The 20,093-nt window shown below is 32.3% G+C and overlaps 1 protein-coding gene across 1 annotated transcript; it reads left to right on the top strand.

Moving 5' to 3' along the window:
- The first annotated feature begins 10,588 nt into the window (after positions 1-10,588).
- On the top strand, positions 10,589-19,610 carry LOC124938988 (beta-glucosidase 12-like). Its single transcript, XM_047479507.1, has 14 exons — positions 10,589-10,592; positions 11,866-11,981; positions 16,909-16,998; positions 17,074-17,143; positions 17,277-17,335; positions 17,423-17,498; positions 17,593-17,670; positions 17,818-17,905; positions 17,994-18,246; positions 18,349-18,464; positions 18,551-18,839; positions 18,997-19,099; positions 19,155-19,296; positions 19,370-19,610. The coding sequence occupies exons 1-14, from the start codon at positions 10,589-10,591 to the stop codon at positions 19,536-19,538; spliced, it is 1,653 nt and encodes a 550-aa protein (XP_047335463.1). The 3' UTR covers positions 19,539-19,610.
- Positions 19,611-20,093: the final 483 nt, after the last annotated feature.

Genomic DNA, 20,093 nt, shown 5'->3' with positions numbered 1-20,093 from the left:
TTACTGCTTCTTTGATTTCATTCCATTCGCTCGGGAAACTAATTAGCTCCAGGCTTTTATAGAATCTGTCCCAAAGCTCCGAAGCAATACAACAACTCCCGAATAGGTGATCTATGGTTTCTTCATTTCCTATGCATAGAAGACAGCTCGCATCCGGGATGCTCATATACTTGTTGATACGATCACGAGTGTTGAGTCTTTCCCAGAAGGTGAGCCATAAGATGAACTGGTGTTGAGGGATAATCTTCGTTGACCATACAAGAGGAGCCCATTCTACTTTTTGCGCTTTTTCCCGGATTACCTCTCATATTTTCTTCAATACCAGCTTCCCATTGTCCTCAGCTTTCCATTCATGAATATCCGGTCTGTCGTGTAGTCGTATGTTACTTATATGATCAAGTATCCTCTTTCCTTCTGGAATTCTTCTCAAGAGCAAGTTCCAATTCCCGTCTTTGATGTCTCTGATTTTCGCTTTTGCGCAGTCCCTTCTGATATGGGTATTTTGAAACTCCTCCTTGTCGATGATAGGCTAGTTTTCGAACTAGGGGTCGTGCTAGAATAGAGTGCCTTTCCCGTTCCCTAGTCGGATGTCATAAAGATCTGCAATATTGTTTCTTAGTTTAAGAATCTTTTTCAAAGACCAACTCATACCTTCGTGAATTTTACAGGTCCAGATGTTGGTTTTGTGTTTCATAAATCTCGTATGCACCCATTTGATCCATAGTGACTCGTAATTGCGCTCCAAAGCCCACAGATGCTTGAAGGTTAGAGCCTTGTTCCACTCGATACAGTTCTTCAAGTCGATGCCTCCCTCGTCCTTCGGTTTGCAGAGAACGGTCCATTTGACTTTTTTTCCTCCTCTTCTACTACTACCCAGATAAAGTTTCTCATCAGCGTGTCGAGTTCCTTCATTACCTTCTTCGGAATAAACATTTGCTGCGCCCAATTATCAACTATGCCCATAACCATGGTTTTGATAAGTTTGATCCTCCCTGCATAAGAAAGTTTTTTTGCTGCCCAGCTAGATATCGTGTTTTTTACCCTTTCAATCAGCGGCTTGCAGTGTGAGATCTCGATTTGCTTCGCAGTTAACGGAATTCCTAAGTACCTTATGGGCAAACTGCGTTCCTTGATGTCCATGATGTTGAATATGTCCTGCTTTGTTTCGTCCTTCACGCCTCCATAAAATGCCACACTTTTGCTTTCATTAATAGTTAAACCTGTTACATCAGAAAAGAACGTTAGTGCAACCCTAATAGTTTTAATGGAATCAATGTCTGTGTGCGCTAGAATGAACAAATCATCAGCAAAGCATAAATGTGTTACCTCCTCTACCTTACAGAATGGGTGAAAGATGTATGGACGATTCTTTCGGAACATCGCGAAGATGCTCTTAAAGATCGCCATGATAGCTACGAAAAGGTAAGAAGAGAGGGGATCCCCTTGCCTTACTCCGTTTTCACCCTTGAAATAGCCTCTGTGGACTCTATCGACGCTAACAAAAAAGTAGGATGATGAAACGCATTGCATAATCCAATCGATAAAAATCATAGGAAAAGCATAAACAACGATAATGTCTCGAATGGCTTCCCATATAAAAGAGTCGAAAGCTTTATTGATATCTATTTTGAAAGCCACTCTCGGGGATAATTTTTCTTCCCGTATCCTTTTAATAGGCTTTGCATGAGAAGAATATTATGAGAGATTGTCCTACCGGGGATGAATGCATATTGATTAAGATTTATAATTTTCTTATCACATTTTTAAAACGTTTAGAAGATTTTTGAAATTATTTTATAAATCACATTACAGCAGGAAATTGGTCTGAAATCTTGTACTTTCTCAGGTACCGCAGTTTTCGGGATCAAGGTTAGAACCGCTGTATTCCATTGCTGTAACATCTTCCTGTTTTTGAAAAACTCCAGAACCCCATCAGTAATATCTTTACCCACAACCGACCAATTGTCTTTGAAGAACTGTGCATTAAACCCATCAGGACCCGAACTTTTATTCCCATCAATACTAAACAAAGCTTCTTTAACATCAACCTTCGTGACCACCCTTATCAACTCGCGACTATCTTCTGCAGAGATTTTCTTATCAATAATCTGATACAAGGTCTTCAGGTGACTTTGATGCTGCTTTCTTGTACCCATAAGCTGCTTCTAAAAATCGATAGCCAGATCTTGTACACCCTTTTGACCATGAATATATTAACCATCATCATTATTCAGCCTGTACATATTGTTTCTCATGTTTCTGGCCTTGCATTTTCTTTAAAAGAAAGCTGTGTTTTTATCACCCAACGAGAGCCAACTCTGTCTTGATTTCTGTCTAAAAAAATTCTCTTCAAGCACACTTAGCTTCCTGAAGTTTTCAAGCGCATACATTTCTGTTTCATTGAGTTGTTCATCACTATCATCCCTTAATAACTTTTTCTGAACCTCTTCCAGTTCTTCTCTTGCAGCTAGAACTCTATTGGAGATATTGCTGAACTTCTTCTTGTCAAAGCTTTGGAGATAATTCCTTAAGAGCTTAAGTTTCTCAGAAACCCTGTACATGTTGGAACCTCTAACATCTGTAGATCATACGCTTTCGAGAATATCCTTGAATTTATCATTATCCATCTAGTTTAATAAAGGAGATATTGGAATTATTTTATGCACATTATATATTGAAATGTTATATAATTACATCTTTCATAATGTCTTAAATTTGTTTATGTTAACATTTAACAGCCAATTGAAATATTTCAATTGGTGCCTCTTGAAATATATATTTGATTGAATTATTTCTTTAAATATTAATTTTGACTAGCCTTTCAAGAAGAAAAACAACTAGTAACAAAGTTTGAAGCTTACTTAAATCTCAAGGTGTAGAAGATATTTGGTGGAGGCTGACCATCTTTGCACCACTTAGATTATAGATATGGATGAATCTATGTAGCGTTTGTACCATGCTTAAATTTAGTACAAAATACTAATCTTCTAAAATTAATATTAACTTTGTAGTAGTGGTACAGTGATTTTATAAGATAAACTAAATATATATTGCCTAACATTAAATTATTCTCCCTAAGAGTATGACGGTGATACTAGAGTGAATAATTTATAAATTTATATAGGAATCTTCTAATTATCGTTATTTCATATAGTTAATTGTGATAAGGTTAATTGTTTTAAAGATTAAAGAAGTCTGAATATTCCATACCATGTTCTTTAATAAGGCTCTTCTATAGAATTAGTGTAGTAGATTTTCAACGGAGACAGATAGTTTTTGGGCATCGATGATCAAATGTATGTATGGTTAATATTAGTCTGGTTCACCAAAATGTGTAATTATTCATCGAGATGTAGCATTTAGAGGATATGAGAAATTGTTTATGAGCAGTCCGAATTCTATACGGGGATGATCTTCGATCAGATTTTGAGACGACATTTGATGTAGTATCAATTGTCTAGCTTCATGAGCTTTCTTTCATTACTATATGTACAAAATGCCTTAGTTAATGACATGTTTGATGTCAGTCTAGTGATTTCTCTAGCTAAATTAGATATATAAATATATTAAATATTATGGATAGTTCTTCCCACTATAGAGTTTACTTCTGGTATCTAGTAAACAAGTGTCCCTAACTGAACACGACATTATTATGCTTTGACAAAACATTGATAGTTTTACATTGCTATAATTTGTTCTCTAAGATGATTCCATATGATTTTTGTTGGGAGAAGTTTTAGAGTTAAAGATTCCATCCAAAACTCGTTCTTTGGATGAATCATTATTCATGGTGGAATTCTTATAGATGTATGTGAATGATTTTTTTTGTATTATGATAAGTCGTTGTACTATGTGTCACGATTAAGTTGAATTGACAACTCACTCACTTTTGCATTGTTGAGGGGTGACTAATATTTGGAGTTTTTTGTGGACTATTACTGGGATGGAATCGTGATGCCCATGTCTTTAGATAGTTATTGGGAAATTTGAATTGATGCGACTCATATGACAAGTCTACATATTTGGGTTACCATCCTAATAATATTATAGGAAACTATCTAGTTGAAGAGAAATTGTCGAACATTTAATGACCGTACTCACCCGTTGCACATCATTAATAATGTTATTATTATGACATTTCTGAAATTTGTTATGGAAAACCGATAGAATCGGCCAGGAGAGTTCATAGTTCTTCTCGAGTACATAAGAGCTCAATGAGTAACGTGGTTGTATTCTATTGTATTTTCTTCATTTTATTTTTTATAATGTCATGCTTTGTTGTTGTGCTTAAACAATTCTTATAATTTTTAATATATATGGATCATTTTCAAATATTCAATTCTTTCTTAGTATAATTGTGTTTACACTAAGTATTTTAAAAAAATATCATTAATTCAAATAAGAAATTACATATCGAAAATTAAATTGCAAAATAATGTTAACAAAATTAAAACAACTTAATAAAAAATCTAGATATTAAATAATATGACATATTTGTAATAATTAAAATTTAAGAATGAAGATCCCCTGATCTTGTAATTTATTTAGGGTGACTCCAAAGATCAGTCAGTGATGGACTAGAGCAGGCTGAACAAACTAATCAAACGATGTTGAAAAATCTCTACCAAATATTCTTAGTAGTAGTGAAATTGTAGATTGGAAAGTATTAATGTCAAAAAAATGTTTTACAAAGTGATAACTGACATCTACATATATCGTCAAAAAAGTGAAAAACCTATATAAATAATAGGAGGATATTTGTAAGAGGGTCTCCAACTGAAAGATCTATTTCAGTAACTTTTTATTAGAAAAATAAAAAATAACTTCATATTTGATCATTTAATCTCCTTTGCTGCTAAGGAAGGAGACAAACATTGACTTGAGAAATGATCACCGAGATAATTGGAGGTTATGAGAAACCAATGACCCTCCGACCACATATAATATTATTCTGGATAAAAAATTCGATTTAACTAAACATGATGGCATCATCTAACAAGACACATAACCAACTCAAATCTAAGTTGTGAAAAGAAAAACGAGATAACTCCTGATTCTAAAGAATCCATGAGAATGACTAAAACGAACATGACTTTTTAACTTTTGTCATTAATTAGAATCAATATCAAACGACCGAGACCGATGAAGATATTGATCTTGTAATAGATAGTATAAGATAAAGTTATTTTTTCAATGCTAATTGAATTAGCTAGTTAAATACACTTAATCGCGACCCACTGGTTATAGCATGTGGAATGGAATCGTAAATTAATCATCTCAATGCTGTCAAAATCGCGAGTCAACTCGTAAATCGTCCGAGTTTACGATTAAATATAAAGAAATTGAGTCACGAGTAGTCAAAAATCGCAATAGAATAAAATCACTGTTGACTTGCGAGTTGACTCGGTTAAGTCATGAAATCGTTGAAAAATAGAAAATCAGACGTTTCTTTGTACTTATAAAAACTATGGTGCAACTTCTATAATCACTTCATCTTCTTTGATTGAAAAACAAAGATGTAATTCATTTTGAGTATAAAATAGATGTATCATTAACAACAATAACTGATTACACTTATCTGCACTAGGGTTGCAAATGAGTCAAACTGCTCATGACCGCTCATTTAAAGCTCGACTTGAGTTTGACTTTAACCAAGTTTGAGTCGAGCTCGAGCCGACTCATTTAATATTAAAGTCAAGCTCGAGCTCATATAATAATTTCTCGATGACTTGTCGAGGTTTTTTGAGTCTAATAACAAAAAAAAATATATTTTTATTTATTATAATACTAAAACCTGAAATTTTAAATAAATGTTTTTTCTTAACAAATATTTGAAAATTTATTTTAGTTCAAGTTTTTCGAGTCGAACTCGAAGTTATAAACTCATTCGAGTTCTAGTCGGGCTAATAAATATTTAATCAAGTCGAGGTCGAGCTCAAGCTCAAGATGGTTGAGCTCGGCTTTACTCATTTCCAGCCCTTATCTACACTAAAGATTAAACCAATCACCCGATCTGCACTCGAAATTGTTGGTCCTTCTCAGTTTACTTACCTGTTTGCCATCCAATCTGGAGAGATTTTAGGTGTCGCTCTTGTCTTTCCTATTATTTTATTTGTCTTCATTTGTATACATTGAGTGAGTAACATCTCCCTTGACTGGTCCTGACATCATTTAACTTAACATTTTTTTGTATGACTTCTTACTAGTTTTCTTTTTGTTTTCTTTCATTGCTGTTGAAGGGTAATATATATATATATATATATATATATATATATATATATATATATATATATATATATATATATATATATATATATATATTATTTTTAGTTTTTTCTCAGAAGTACATTTGATCATGAAGAAAAGTGTAAAAACAGTGATTTACTTTGCTAGCGATAAATTCTTAGACAATTCATTTTCATTAATGATTTAGTTCCCTCTTTTAGGTACTTATATATTAGTTATTTATATAGTTTAAATAGATATACTTATTTTATATTAATAATTAATAATTAATATCTAAATTATTCTAGTGGAAAAAAGGGGTCATTAGCGATCAATATCAACGACGACAAAACAACGTCATCGTTGATATTTTTTATGTACGATGGCAACCAAAGAACCGTCGCTAATATATATATATTTTTATCAGTGACTCTGTATCTTTTTCGTCGCTAATAAGCTATTTTATCAGCGGTAACATTCTCGTTTTCCGTCGCTGATATTTTGGTTTTCCCAACGAGTTTTTTAATTGATTATCAGCGACGACTATAACTTAATGTCGTCGCTAATAAGTTATAATATCAGCAACAACATTGTCGTTTGTCGTCGCTGATATTCTAGATTTTCCTCTTAGTTTTTGGATCGATTATCAGAGACGACATTATGCTATCGTCGTCGCTGATAAGAAATAATATCAACGACGACATTTTCGTGTACTATTGCTAATATTCATTAAATGAATATCAATGATGTCACACGATAATATCATCGCTTATAGCTATTTAATTAACCCGATCACTTTCCTTCTTTCTCTTCCTTCTCTCTTTTCCTTTCTTTCTTCCCTCCACCTCGACGTTCCGCCAATCTCCTCTCTATCGAACGCTCCATCCTCAGGTAATAAAATCGAATTATGTTCCGATTATTTTTCTTGTTTTGTTGTTTACTTCAATTCGTTGTTCTTTATTTTCAGTTTTACCGGTCGGACTCAAGTATTCGAGATTTACTATTTGTTGACATTCTCCATTTGGTAAGTTCTATAATTTGCCTAAATTTTTTATTATTAGGGTTGCATGTTTAGAGAAATGACTTACTTGGATTATTAGGGTTACATGTTTAAAGAAATGACTTACTTAGATTAATATGTTAGATTTTTTCATTGTGTTTTGGTGTTAGTTAATATGTATCATATGTATTGATTTTATTATTTGGTTAGTATGTTGATTAATTGATTATATGTTGATAGTAATTAAATAGGTAGATGTTAATTTCATTATTTGTTGTTAATTCCTAGTTAAAATGCAAAATCTCCGTTAAAAGTTGGATGACTTTACGCCGAAATGATCTAAATTATATTCAAGGGGTTAAAATTTTCATAGACTTCGTGGTTAGGTCTACTAACAGAGATTTTATTGTTTGTTCGTGTGTGAAGTGTCTAAATCGAACTTATGAGAATACAATAGTGGCCAGAGATCATCTAATTGTATTTGGCATCCGTCAAAATTATAATATTTGATATTTTTATGTGGAAACGAGATCTTCGAATGAAAGGGATAATATTAATGTAGGTACTGATGATGAAGATGATGAATTAGAAGACCTTATAAATGAAAATCAAGGTGTAGGAGAGAATGACGTCAATAATGAAATGACCGAAGATCAAGATGATCAATTTATGAAAGATATTATCAACGATTTATATGTTGAAGCCTCAAATAATGAATGTCATGTTGACGATGCTAAGGCATTCTACCGATTGTTGGATGATTCAAAACTTCTATTGTACGAAGGATCCCAAATTTCAAAAGCCTCAACCTTATTTCAATTACTTCACCTAAAAAATGTTGGTCAATGGAGCAACACGTGATTTGACTTGCTGTTAAAGTTGCTCAAAGAGGAAATTTTACCAGTTAATTATGAGTTGCCAAGTTCGAACTATGAGTGTAAGAAATTTATTACATACATCGGTTTAACATATGATAAAATTGATGCTTGTAAGAATGATTGTATGCTCTTCCGTAAAGAAAATAAAGATTTTGAAGAATGTAAAGTTTGTGGTGTGTCTAGATGGAAGATCAACCAATCAAGTGGTACGCTTCGGAAAAGAGTGAATGGGAAGTTAATTCCAAATAAGGTGTTACGATATTTCCCACTTGCGTCGAGGTTGTAAAGGTTGTACATATGCTCTAAAACCGCTCCTCAGATGACTTGGCATAAAGATAGTATTAATGTTGATGATGAAGTCTTAAGGCATCTAGCTCATTCAGTGACTTGGAGATCCTTCGATGAAAAGTTTAAAAACTTCTCATCCGAGCTTCGGAATGTAACACTTTCTCTCGCAAGTGACGGGTTTCAACCCTTTTCAAATGGAAATACATCTTATAGTATTTGACATGTTATTATTATCCCTTACAAAGTCCCTCCTACAATTTGTATGGACAAAAGTAACTTCATTCTTCAATGTTAATCCACGGGCTAAAAAGTCTCAGGAATTCGATTGATGTGTTTCTCCAACAATTGATTGACGAGTTACAGGAGTTGTGACATATCGATGTGATTACTTATGATGCGAGCTATAAAGAATATTTCAATATGCGGGCAGCTATGTTATGGACAATTAATGATTTTCCGCCATATGTAAATTTATCTAGATTGAGTACGAAGGGAAATTTGCATGTCCGTGTTGTAATAATAATAAAGATTCGCTCGATTGGTACACTCCTAGAAAGAATGTTACATGAGTCATCGACGGTTTCTTCCACTTAATCATCGTTGGCGCAGGGAAAGAGATTCTTTTAACGGTAAAACTGAGTTAAGACCGACACCTGATCTTTTGTCTGGAGCCAAAATATTAATGTAAACAAGAGATTTGAAAGGCATATGTTTGACTTAATATTGTCCCAAAGAGAGTAATATTTCCCATTAATCTTGGGGTGATAATTGGAATAAACTCATAATATTTTTCGAAATACCATATTAAAAAACAATGTTATTGAAGAATAATTTGAATGTGATGCATATTATGATAAACATTTGTGATAGTGTTTTGGGCTCTATAATGGATTTTAAAGAAAAAATGAAGAATGGACTCAAAGCTCGTAAAAATTTGAAATTATTGAACATAGAACATTCATTGCATCCCGTTGAGGTCGATGGTGTTCTTCAATATCCGGAAACCACATACGCACTTTCCTCGAAAAAGAAGAAACAGTTATGTATGTTTCTTAAATATGTAAAAATGCCTTAAGGGTTCTGCTCCAATATTGGAGGGTGTGTAAACATAAATGATAAGAAAATTTCTGAATTTAAGAGACACGATTGTCACATCCTCTTACAGTATTTAATTTCACTTGCCATACGTGCTATACTTCCGTATGATGTGTACGATGCTCTAGTGCACTTGTCTATGTTCTTCCGACTGTTGTTCCAAAAATCTTTAAATCGAGATGAATTAGAAGAGTTGCAGGATGATATTATTTTGACCCTTTGTAAATTAGAAAAGATATTTCCACCTTAATTCTTTGATATAATGGTGCATTATCTTATGCACTTGGCCTTTGAGGAATTACTAGGGGGATTGTCCAGTATCGATGAATGTATCCAATTGAATAATATATGGGTACCTTGAAAAAGTACCTTCGACTAAAACTTTCCTGAAGGGTCAATTAGTGAGAGTTACATTTTCTACAAGGGTATGAGTTTATGTGTTCGATAATTAGAAGATCTCGAGTCAATAGAGACATCAATACAATCAACTTCAACTATATTCTTGGCAATGGAAGATTTATGATTGGAACACTTTACACATACAAACCGAGTGATCGGGAGCGTGCTCACGTATACATTTTGAAAAATTGTCTCAGAGACGTATAATATTACAAGTAAGAGTTCAAAAGTTAATTAGTGACTAAGTGTGAATTTTGTAATTAACTAATTATAATTAACTTTCATTATATGAAGCGAATTGAAGCAAGAGTTAATCGATATAGGGGGACACAATCTTTCTAATCTTGAACGCGATAAACTTTACCTAAGTTATTTCAAGACGAAAGTGGGGCAATTAAATGAAGAATCAGATAGAACTTTGAGTCTTAAGATTGTTGGGAGTGACCCGAAAATTTATGCTAAGAAGTATAACTCTTGTTAAATAAACAGGTACAAGTTCAACACCGAGAAGCATGACGAAGGGTTAACCACACAAAATAGTGGTATCTTAGTAATTGACAACATTGGGTCCGAAACGATAAATTACTATGGAGTACTCATAGATATCATAGAAGTTCGTATTTTGGTGATAACCGAGTAATTATTTTCAAGTGTAGATGGTTTGATGTACATTCCAAGGATCGTGGTATAAAAGTAGATAAGTATGGGTATGTAAGTGTTATGTGAATAGGAAATTGAGTACTCAGATTCATGATCCGTTTGTATTGGAAAATCAAGCATAACAAGTTTTTACGCTACGTATATTGCATCTAGACCTATATAGAAAATTGTCACAAAGATAAATCCCCGTTATTCGAACATTTAACGTTAATTTGGATCAAATAGAATAGGATCCCCTCTAAAAATTTGAACTTTATCTTTCTAATAGATATCATGGCACCTAAGGGATGGGGTACAAGACGAGACCTATTGAGATAGATAGACGAGCTCCAAGCTCATAACGATGAGATATTATATGAGGATCCTCTAACCTTTATGGGATCACTTTCGAACATTGAGGACTAGAGGATCTAGATTCCACCATTCCTGAGGAATATGTAGAGGTCACCATGGAGGAGACCGAGTCATGTAATTAATTACAACTTATACGTGATATTTAAATGATTATATAAATTTTAACAAATGTCGTTTTACTATTATTTTGCAGAGACTTCATCTAGGAGGAAAGGATGGGGGAAGAACAAAAGCATGACTATTGAGAAACTAGCAACTAGGCAAAATACGTGATTAGAGTTTAGAGAGGTGAATGGAAAACCAAACTATGATAACATCACATATTGGTCTAGGCATATTGGCACCATTATTCGGTATCCAATGGTGGTACCACATCGTCTAGTACATTGGTCTGATTTGTCACATGCCCAGTTAGACCATATATGATAGTCCATCACTGTGAGTTTGATAACTTTTAATGTGTTATTTTATAATTTAAAGCTTTCATAATCTTAAAATATGTTATCATTTTTCAGGATCCATTTGAGGTAATTCCTCATTCCATTGACACCTAACGAGCTAGAGCGATGTTACATGTGAATCAATATTGGATATGTTGATATGTAAGAACCACAAGGACTACATGAAACTGCATCAGAGAAATGACCAACTAATCTGAGCAAATCCTCCTAGTGAATTCAACCACTCGGATTAGAATTATATTCTAGACTATCACTACTTCACAAATGAATTTAAGGTATAGTAGACATTATTAATTTATTATATGTTTAATAACCTATTAACTAACAATTATCTTATAATTGTAGAGGAAGAGTGTGACCAATTTTGGTAACAGAACCAATGTCAAATACACTCACTATGACAACAAACCATTTACACAAGTGGAGCGACATATTGTATATTTGTTTTAGCAGTTTAATTAAGAGTATTACATTTTCATAATATTTACCTATGTTATTTATACAGGAGAGGGTTACTGGACACCCCCTAGTTATGCAGATCTCGCCCTAGTGACTCATAGTAAGAAAGGGACCACCAAGGATCCGACTCCCGTGGCTTCTCCAAAAATTCAGGAGAAAGTGGCAAGTTCTAATTCTTTTTATCGTTTTAGTTTGCATGTATAAATTTAAAATCACTAATAATGTTGTAAATGATTGTAAGCTCTGATGCGCGAGCGGCTTCTAGAAAATCCTAAGATGATGTCGTTGGAAGTGTATAAGGCTTCTTTTGGAGCATAAGGACATGAGAGGGTGATCAAAATGGGATCCGGGGTACATCCAACGACATTCCGAGCGGATCAATGGGAATTTCTTCCGCGAGCGTTAGTAGTTATTCAAGGGTATCACATTGTGAAGAGATGCAAGCGTTGCGCAAGGAGAACATGACGCTATGGGACGAGGTGGAGTAGATGCACGAGACATCTAAACGTGCAATGGAAGAGATGTGCGCAGAACAAGATGCTCTACGGGCATAGATCATTATGATTATTTCTAGGACGCCCCCTCTAGATCAGCAGTAGTATGTATTTGATTGATATTTAGTATTAATACGATTTAAGATATTTATTTTAAGACGAATTTATTTTTACTTACGAATGATCTTTTGTTAATTGATGTTGAACAAGATATGAAACAGGTTGCTCTCGGTCAAAAATGTGTGCCAAAAACTTGAGGAATATCAGCGATGACGAAAGGGGATCTACCGTCGCTGATATTGCTAACTATCAACGAGGGTGAATGAAGAGTGTCATCGCAGATATTGTTAACACATATTTAAAAAAGTATTATATACGTCTCTACTTTCATAACTAACTACTAACTCAATAAATCTATAAATTATTAAAATTTATTTTCATCGCACATATTATTAAAAATTAGTTCATTTAATCTTTGTTGAGTTAATTTATTTATATATAAATATATATCTTGTATTGAAAATGGTTAATGTAAATTAAACATAATAATAACCATTTAAACACAACAATAAATAATGAAACGAAAAATAATATTAAAAAATAAAAGAAGAAGAAAAATAAATAATACAACCACGTTGCCCAATATGTTATGAAGCTTATGGTTCTCGAGAAAATGATTAACTCCTTCTGATTGACTCTATCGGCTTTTCAGAAGAAAAAAAATTAAAAATCGTCATAATAATAACATTATAAATTATACTTATTGGACGACACAATAATTAAAAGTTCGACGATTTCATACCAATCAGATAGTCTAACAGAAAATAATTGGTATAATAACCTAAATATGTAGGTTTGTCATATTAGCGCATCAATCCAAACTTCCTAGTAACTATCCAAAGAGTTGGGGAACACTTAATGAATTCTAGTAATATTACACAAAGACTCTAAATACTAGACAATCATCGATAATGTAAAAGTAAGTGAGTTGTCGATTCAACCTACTTGTAACACATACGACATACAATATATAATACAACATTTTTTCATTCACATATCATCTGTTAAAAATCAACTGTGAATAGTGCTCCATCCAAAAAACGAAATCTTGGTAGGAATATTTGATTATCAAAGCTCCTCCTAACAAAAATCATATAGAATCATCTTAATGAACAAATTGTAGCAATGACTCACAAGGAAACTATCCATGTGTTTCTAACACATAACATCTTGTTTTGACAGGGAAACTTGCTTGCGTCCTACCAAAAGTGAATTCTATTATGGTGAAAAGTCTCCTTAATATCTTCTTCTATATCTAATTCGGCTAGCGAAATCACTAGACCTATGATCAAACATGTTCTTAACTGTGACATTTCTACACATAGAAATGGAAGCAAACTCATGATACGTCGCAACTAATCTTTTGACACTACACAAAATGTCATCCCAAAAACTAATCGAAGATCCATCTCCCACAATGAATTTTAACTGTTTGCAAAAATATTTCCACATAAAATAAATTCCCCTTCAAATGTTAGGTACCACTAGATAATTATATATTTTGGTGAACTAATTAGACCAATCTTGACAATGCTTACATCTGATCATTAATGCCCAAAGAATATTCGGCTCTTTTGCAAATATATTATGCAATTTCGATAGAAGAGCCTTAGTAAAGGAAATAAGATCTCGAATATTCATACCTCCTTGATCTTTAAAACATTTAATTTTATCCTAACTATTTTGATGACAAAATAATAAAGTTAGAAGATCCCATAGAAATTTACACATTATTCTCTCCATATACACCGCCACCCTCTTGGGGAGAATGTAAAAAAACATCATATATGTGGGCATATATGACAACATACTCTTAATGAGGATTAACCAAACCCTTTTGAGATTATTTTATTTTTCCATTTACATAGTTTACATTCCATTTTAGTGATAATTAGGTCTCAAAAGGCCTTTGATCTTAATTTAGCACCAAATGACATACCTAGTTAGGTTGACGGAAGAACGCTAATTTTGAAACAAAAACATTTGCCAACCTCATTCTTCTTTTATTCAAAACATATTTTGAGAAAAAATATCTTATTAAGATTAACACAAAGACCGAAATAAATACCGAATAACCATAAATATCTTGAAAATACTTAAAAGTATTGTAGATGGCCTGAACCATGCAGAATTACATGTCATTAAAGAAAATAAAATGTGATATGAGAAAAAGATAACTTATTGTCCCATAACTCACTCCATAGATGAGTCCCGAGTTTTCTACGAAGATCATTATTTTTAAGAGGGCTTCCAAAATAATGACGAATAAGAATTGATAGAGTGGGTCACCTTGTTTAATCCTTTGGAGCTCTTAAAAAATCATTAAAACTCCCATTTACAATTTAATCCAGCTAATTCATTTCACACTTATTCTCATTATGTCCACCATATCAAACAAAAACTCCAAATTGATGTGATCATAAGCTTTTTCGATGTCTAACTTGATAAAAAAACATTTTTCGTCTCCTGAGTTAGTTGAGTCAATGCACTCATTGACTATTAATATTGCATCGTAGATTTTATAACTTTGTTGAATAACATCTAATTACTAGATATGACTATCTCTAACATTCTCCACATCCTATTGGCCTAATATTTTAAGACAATCTTATAGAAAGACAAAACGAGATTGATATGCCTAAAGTTCTTCACATTATTAGTCCTTAAAGTTTTATGAATGAGACATATCAAAGTAGAGTTCTAACTCTTGTCAAATAATAAGAAACGATAAAATGAACAATTATTTCCATAGTTTCATTTTTTAAGAAATGTCACGCCTTCTTAAAAAAAGCCAAAGTAAGCCCATCACTTCCCATCACTTAATCATTTTAGCACCCCTTAATGGCCCCCTTCTCTGTCAAAAATTGAGCCTCCAACATATCTTATTGCACTATACTAATTGAATAAAATTTTTAGCACCCCTTAATGGCCCCCTTCTCTGTCAAAAATTGAGCCTCCAACATATCTTATTGTACTATACTAATTGAATAAAAAATAATACTCTGACTTTAAATAGCTCTTGAACAAAACTTTATAGAACTTAACAATACTCACAAAGATTTCTAGTTCACTATCATGAACTTCCCTCTCGAACGAGATCAAATTAATCACATTATTTCTTGTTTGCGTGTTAATGATCCCATTAAAGTTTTTGGTGTTTCTATCAACAACTCTTAACAATGTAGATATAGAATGCTGGCGTTCCCCAATTTCTTCCTTCTTACATATAGCGACCAACTTGCTAACAATGTTAATCTAAGAACTAACCTCCTCTGCGAAAAGTTCATTAATCTACACAATATTGTCAATGACATTAATTTCATTACATAAGTCATTGATTTTAGTAAAAATATAGCACGATCGTCCACAAACCAACTTTTTAGAAACGTACATAGATCCCTTATGTTTGCAAAGAGGTTACTCAAAAATTGTGAAAGAACTGGTCCATAGACCGCATAAATAACCCAATTAAAATTATCCTCCAAATTTCTTAATTGAACGTTAACCGAGTATCTACCCAAATAAAATCCATTTTCTCATACAAGTCTTTATTCCATGCCACCAGAATTCCACCTAACTCCCAAATAGAATCAAAGCCTCCTAACCACACAGCCACCAACTACATAGGTCCTTAGGATGCCCTATCTCGATTAATCAAAATAAGTTACCTATCAAAAATTTATTCACAAATAATAGATTTTAATTAATAAACAAGAGGTGATATATATATATATATATATATATATATATATATATATATATATATATATATAATTAACAATTTACAAAAACTAAATTAGACAGGGATTTAAATTATATGTTAACAATTCATATATTTAGATAAATTTGATAATTTAAATCACTAGTTATACAACTACATAAGTCAAACTAAATAGCTTTAATTTATTTTTTCGTATAATTGGTTAAAACATTTTTAAAATTTTGACCAGACAAACAAATCAATATAGAAGCCAGATTAGAGTCTCCTTCCTCATCGAGGTTTTGAGCCTTTTGAGTTGTTACACTTTTTTTTTATTATCACATTTGTTCATGATTATTCCATATTGTTTGAGTTTGATCGTTAATAATTTATGACAAATGATGTCGTAGCTTGAATTGTATTTGTTTTATGTGGTTTTCATCATTTGGTTGCAACCTTTGCGATTAGATGATTATTGAATAAATTTTATCATTTCTAAACAATTTTGGTTAAAACTTTTGTAAACCTGTAATAAGATCTAAAAGGAACTAAAGAGCATCAAACAATAAAGACTTACATGTGGAATTTAAATTTACATTATGTGTACTAATAAATTATAACAACGTGAATAATTATGCTTTTTAAAATAATAATGGAGTTTATTTTATTTAAGGATTCTTTAATTAAATAATATAGAATTGAAGACATTTAGCTATATAAATGAGAGGTACCAATGCAATATGAAATAAGCAAATCCAATTGAAATATTTGAAATGGAGAAGCAATTTGCCCTTGCGCAAGTTATCTTCTTCTCATGTTTGATTCTCTTCTCAAGTTTATTGATGAAAACTATGGCATTTCTTCTCTCAACAGAAGCAGCTTTCCTCATGGATTTATTTTTGGAGCAGCATCTTCTTCTTATCAGGTATATGCATATATTAAATTAACAAGAATCTTGTTTAAAATAATTTCTATTAACTAATTAATTTACATTTAACAGTATGAAGGAGCAGCAAATGAAGGAGGCAGAAAACCAAGTTTGTGGGATACATATACTCACAAACATCCAGGTTTCATTCATTATATTTATGACTGCAAAATACCCAAAATTTATATATGCTTTAATTCAATGAATATATAAAAGGGTTAGTTTTGTACATCAATTGTATGTTGTATTGATTGATTTATTTAAATTGATGACAGAAAGAATAGATGACCACAGTACCGGAGATGTTGCAATCGATTCTTATCACAAATATAAAGTAAGAATAATTCTTCACTTTTCGGTCCACTTTAATGTATTTTTTAGGTATACACGATTTTAGCTGATATTGTTTTAATATTTTCAGATTGATGTCCAATATTTGAAAGACATGAACATGGATGCTTACAGAATTTCAATTGCATGGCCTAGAATAATCCCAAGTAATCTACTATACAAACATCAACTTTCTTAAATATTGTTCATAGTTAGTTTATATATTTAACATATATTTTGTTTTAAATTATTCAATTGCAGCCGGAAAGCTAAAGGATGGTGTAAACAAAGAAGGCATCCAATATTATAACGATCTAATAAACGAGTTGCTGGCTCAAGGTTTTCACAATAATCTCTAAAAATCAATAATTAATAATCTATAATCAATAAAATAACTTCTATATGCCATCAAATTCCTGATATTGTAATTATATACCTCAAATTCCTGATATTATATATATATTTGTAAAATATTAATTATATTAGGTAAAATCCCGTTCGTGACTATCTTCCATTGGGATATTCCTCAACCCTTAGAAGATGAGTATAGCGGTTTCTTGAGTCCTCTCGTTGTGTAAGTAAATTTGCAATACTATTTATGTTAAATTTCTTACATTTATTATAAAAACATAGTACTAAGTGCATGTTACAAAATTTTATAGGCGAGATTTTGTAGACTACGTAGACATTTGTTTTAAGGAATTTGGAGATCGAGTGAAGCATTGGATTACACTAAACGAGGCATGGACATTTGCTGTGAACGGTTACGCAGCTGGAATTCTAGCTCCGGGTCGTTGCTCTCCTTTTGTCTCAAATTGTACAGGTGGAAATTCTGCAACAGAACCTTATATGGTGATGCACAACCAACTTCTCGCCCATGGGGCGGCGGTGAAACTTTACCGCGATAAATATCAAGTAAATTTTGCTAAACATTTAAACCGTAATTAATGTTATTTATTCATCGTTATTAATCCTAACAAATATAATTAATTTTCATTATTTAATTTGAAAATGAAGGAATACCAAAAGGGTACCATTGGAATTACAAATGTATGTCATTGGTTCGAGCCACTCACCAAATCAAAGCGAGATCTTGAAGCCTCTGAGGTAGCTCTTGACTTCATGTGTGGATGGTGAGTTCAAACCTGATTTAACTTCTTTTTTTCATACCAATATTCAAAATCTCTTTAATTAATTAATTCGTAAACAAATTGGTTAGGGTTATGGATCCATTGGTTAATGGTGATTATCCGAAATCCATGCGTCGTCTCGTTGGCTCAAGACTGCCCAGATTCACTAAAGTACAATCTGATCTAGTGAAAGGATCATTCAATTTTATAGGACTCAATTATTACACAGCAAATTATGCAACTTTTTCATCAAAGGTTAACAATAATGGTCTTCTAAGTTATACAACAGATGCTAGAGTGAATCAAACTTGTAAGTATATCGTATATATTTTTTTACTTCTTACTCACATTCATAATATCGAACAAACATTTTATGACGTTATTTATTTTCTTATTTGTTTCTAAATTTAAGCCCAACGCAATGGAATAGATATTGGTGCAAAGGTAATTAAGTTGTCAATTTTACAAATATGGGATAAATTAAATTAGTATATATATTATTTTGATTACCTTATAATGATCTTCTATCTTATAGACTGCTTCAGTATGGCTCTATGTTTATCCAAAAGGAATTCGGAATATTCTCCTCTACATAAAAAATAAATATAACAACCCACTTATATATATCACTGAAAATGGTAAGTAAGGTTATTGTAATTGATTTTTAAGTATTTAGAATATTGTTACAAATAGAGTTTTTGCGACCAAAACGAGCTGTTTTTACAGGAGTTGATGAATTCAACAATGCGACAATACCACTTAAGGAAGCCTTGCAAGATGAACACAGGATTACATTCTACAATAGCCATTTCTTTTACCTCAAACAAGCAATTGAGTAAGAACATTTACATTGAAATAAATTAGGTTATATAGATACTAATTCCAATTTATTGTTTGTATGATCACAGAAAAGGTTCAAATGTGAAAGGTTATTTTGCGTGGTCTCTAATGGACAATTTTGAATGGAACTCGGGATATACAGTTCGCTTTGGTATTAATTATGTGGATTACAAGGACAACAATAAGAGATATCCCAAAATTTCATCCAAATGGTTTACCAAGTTTTTGGCGAAATAATGATACAAATAATATGATGTTTTGTTTTTATTAAGAATAAGAAGACATGCATGATATAGTCTTTTTTTTTTGTTGTTGTTGGATTGGACCTTAAGTGTGATTTTAAGATTTGGTATATGTATTTCTCTTTTGGATTGAACTTGGTCATTAAGGTTCTCCTGTATTTGTTTGTACATTTACATTTTGAAATAAAAAATAAAGTTTCTATTAAGTGGATGTGTTGAGACAAAACTTCCAAAATGACAAAATAATGGGGGTGAAAGAAAGAGGAAAATTAGTGTATATCGATCACCATGAAATGCTAAATAGTTTTAAAAATGGAGATACCAAATAAACAAGAGAATTATTTTTATTTTTTTGAAAAAAAAAATTAGCGTCATTTCATTAAAAATTCCCAAAAATGAAAAAAAATCACGAGTTTAAGAGAACATTCTAGACAGGCCTTAGCACGGGTGTCCTAGGCCTTGGGTTCATTTTCATCGGTCGGGGGTCTAGGACCCTCAGTCAGACCCATCGGTCCGGGCTAAGAAGCCTCGGTCGAGGTGCTAAGGACTC

The sequence above is a fragment of the Impatiens glandulifera genome, chromosome 5 (genome assembly GCF_907164915.1).
Source record: "Impatiens glandulifera chromosome 5, dImpGla2.1, whole genome shotgun sequence".
NCBI lineage: Eukaryota > Viridiplantae > Streptophyta > Magnoliopsida > Ericales > Balsaminaceae > Impatiens > Impatiens glandulifera.
This window is presented reverse-complemented; position numbering and strand designations above follow the sequence as displayed.

Excerpts from the sequence above, each read along its gene's own strand:
- LOC124938988 (XM_047479507.1), top strand. Across the intron at positions 17,906-17,993 it reads TTCTTGAGTCCTCTCGTTGT|GCGAGATTTTGTAGACTACG; the intron begins GTAAGTAAATTT and ends AAAATTTTATAG. Across the intron at positions 18,247-18,348 it reads TTTACCGCGATAAATATCAA|GAATACCAAAAGGGTACCAT; the intron begins GTAAATTTTGCT and ends TTGAAAATGAAG.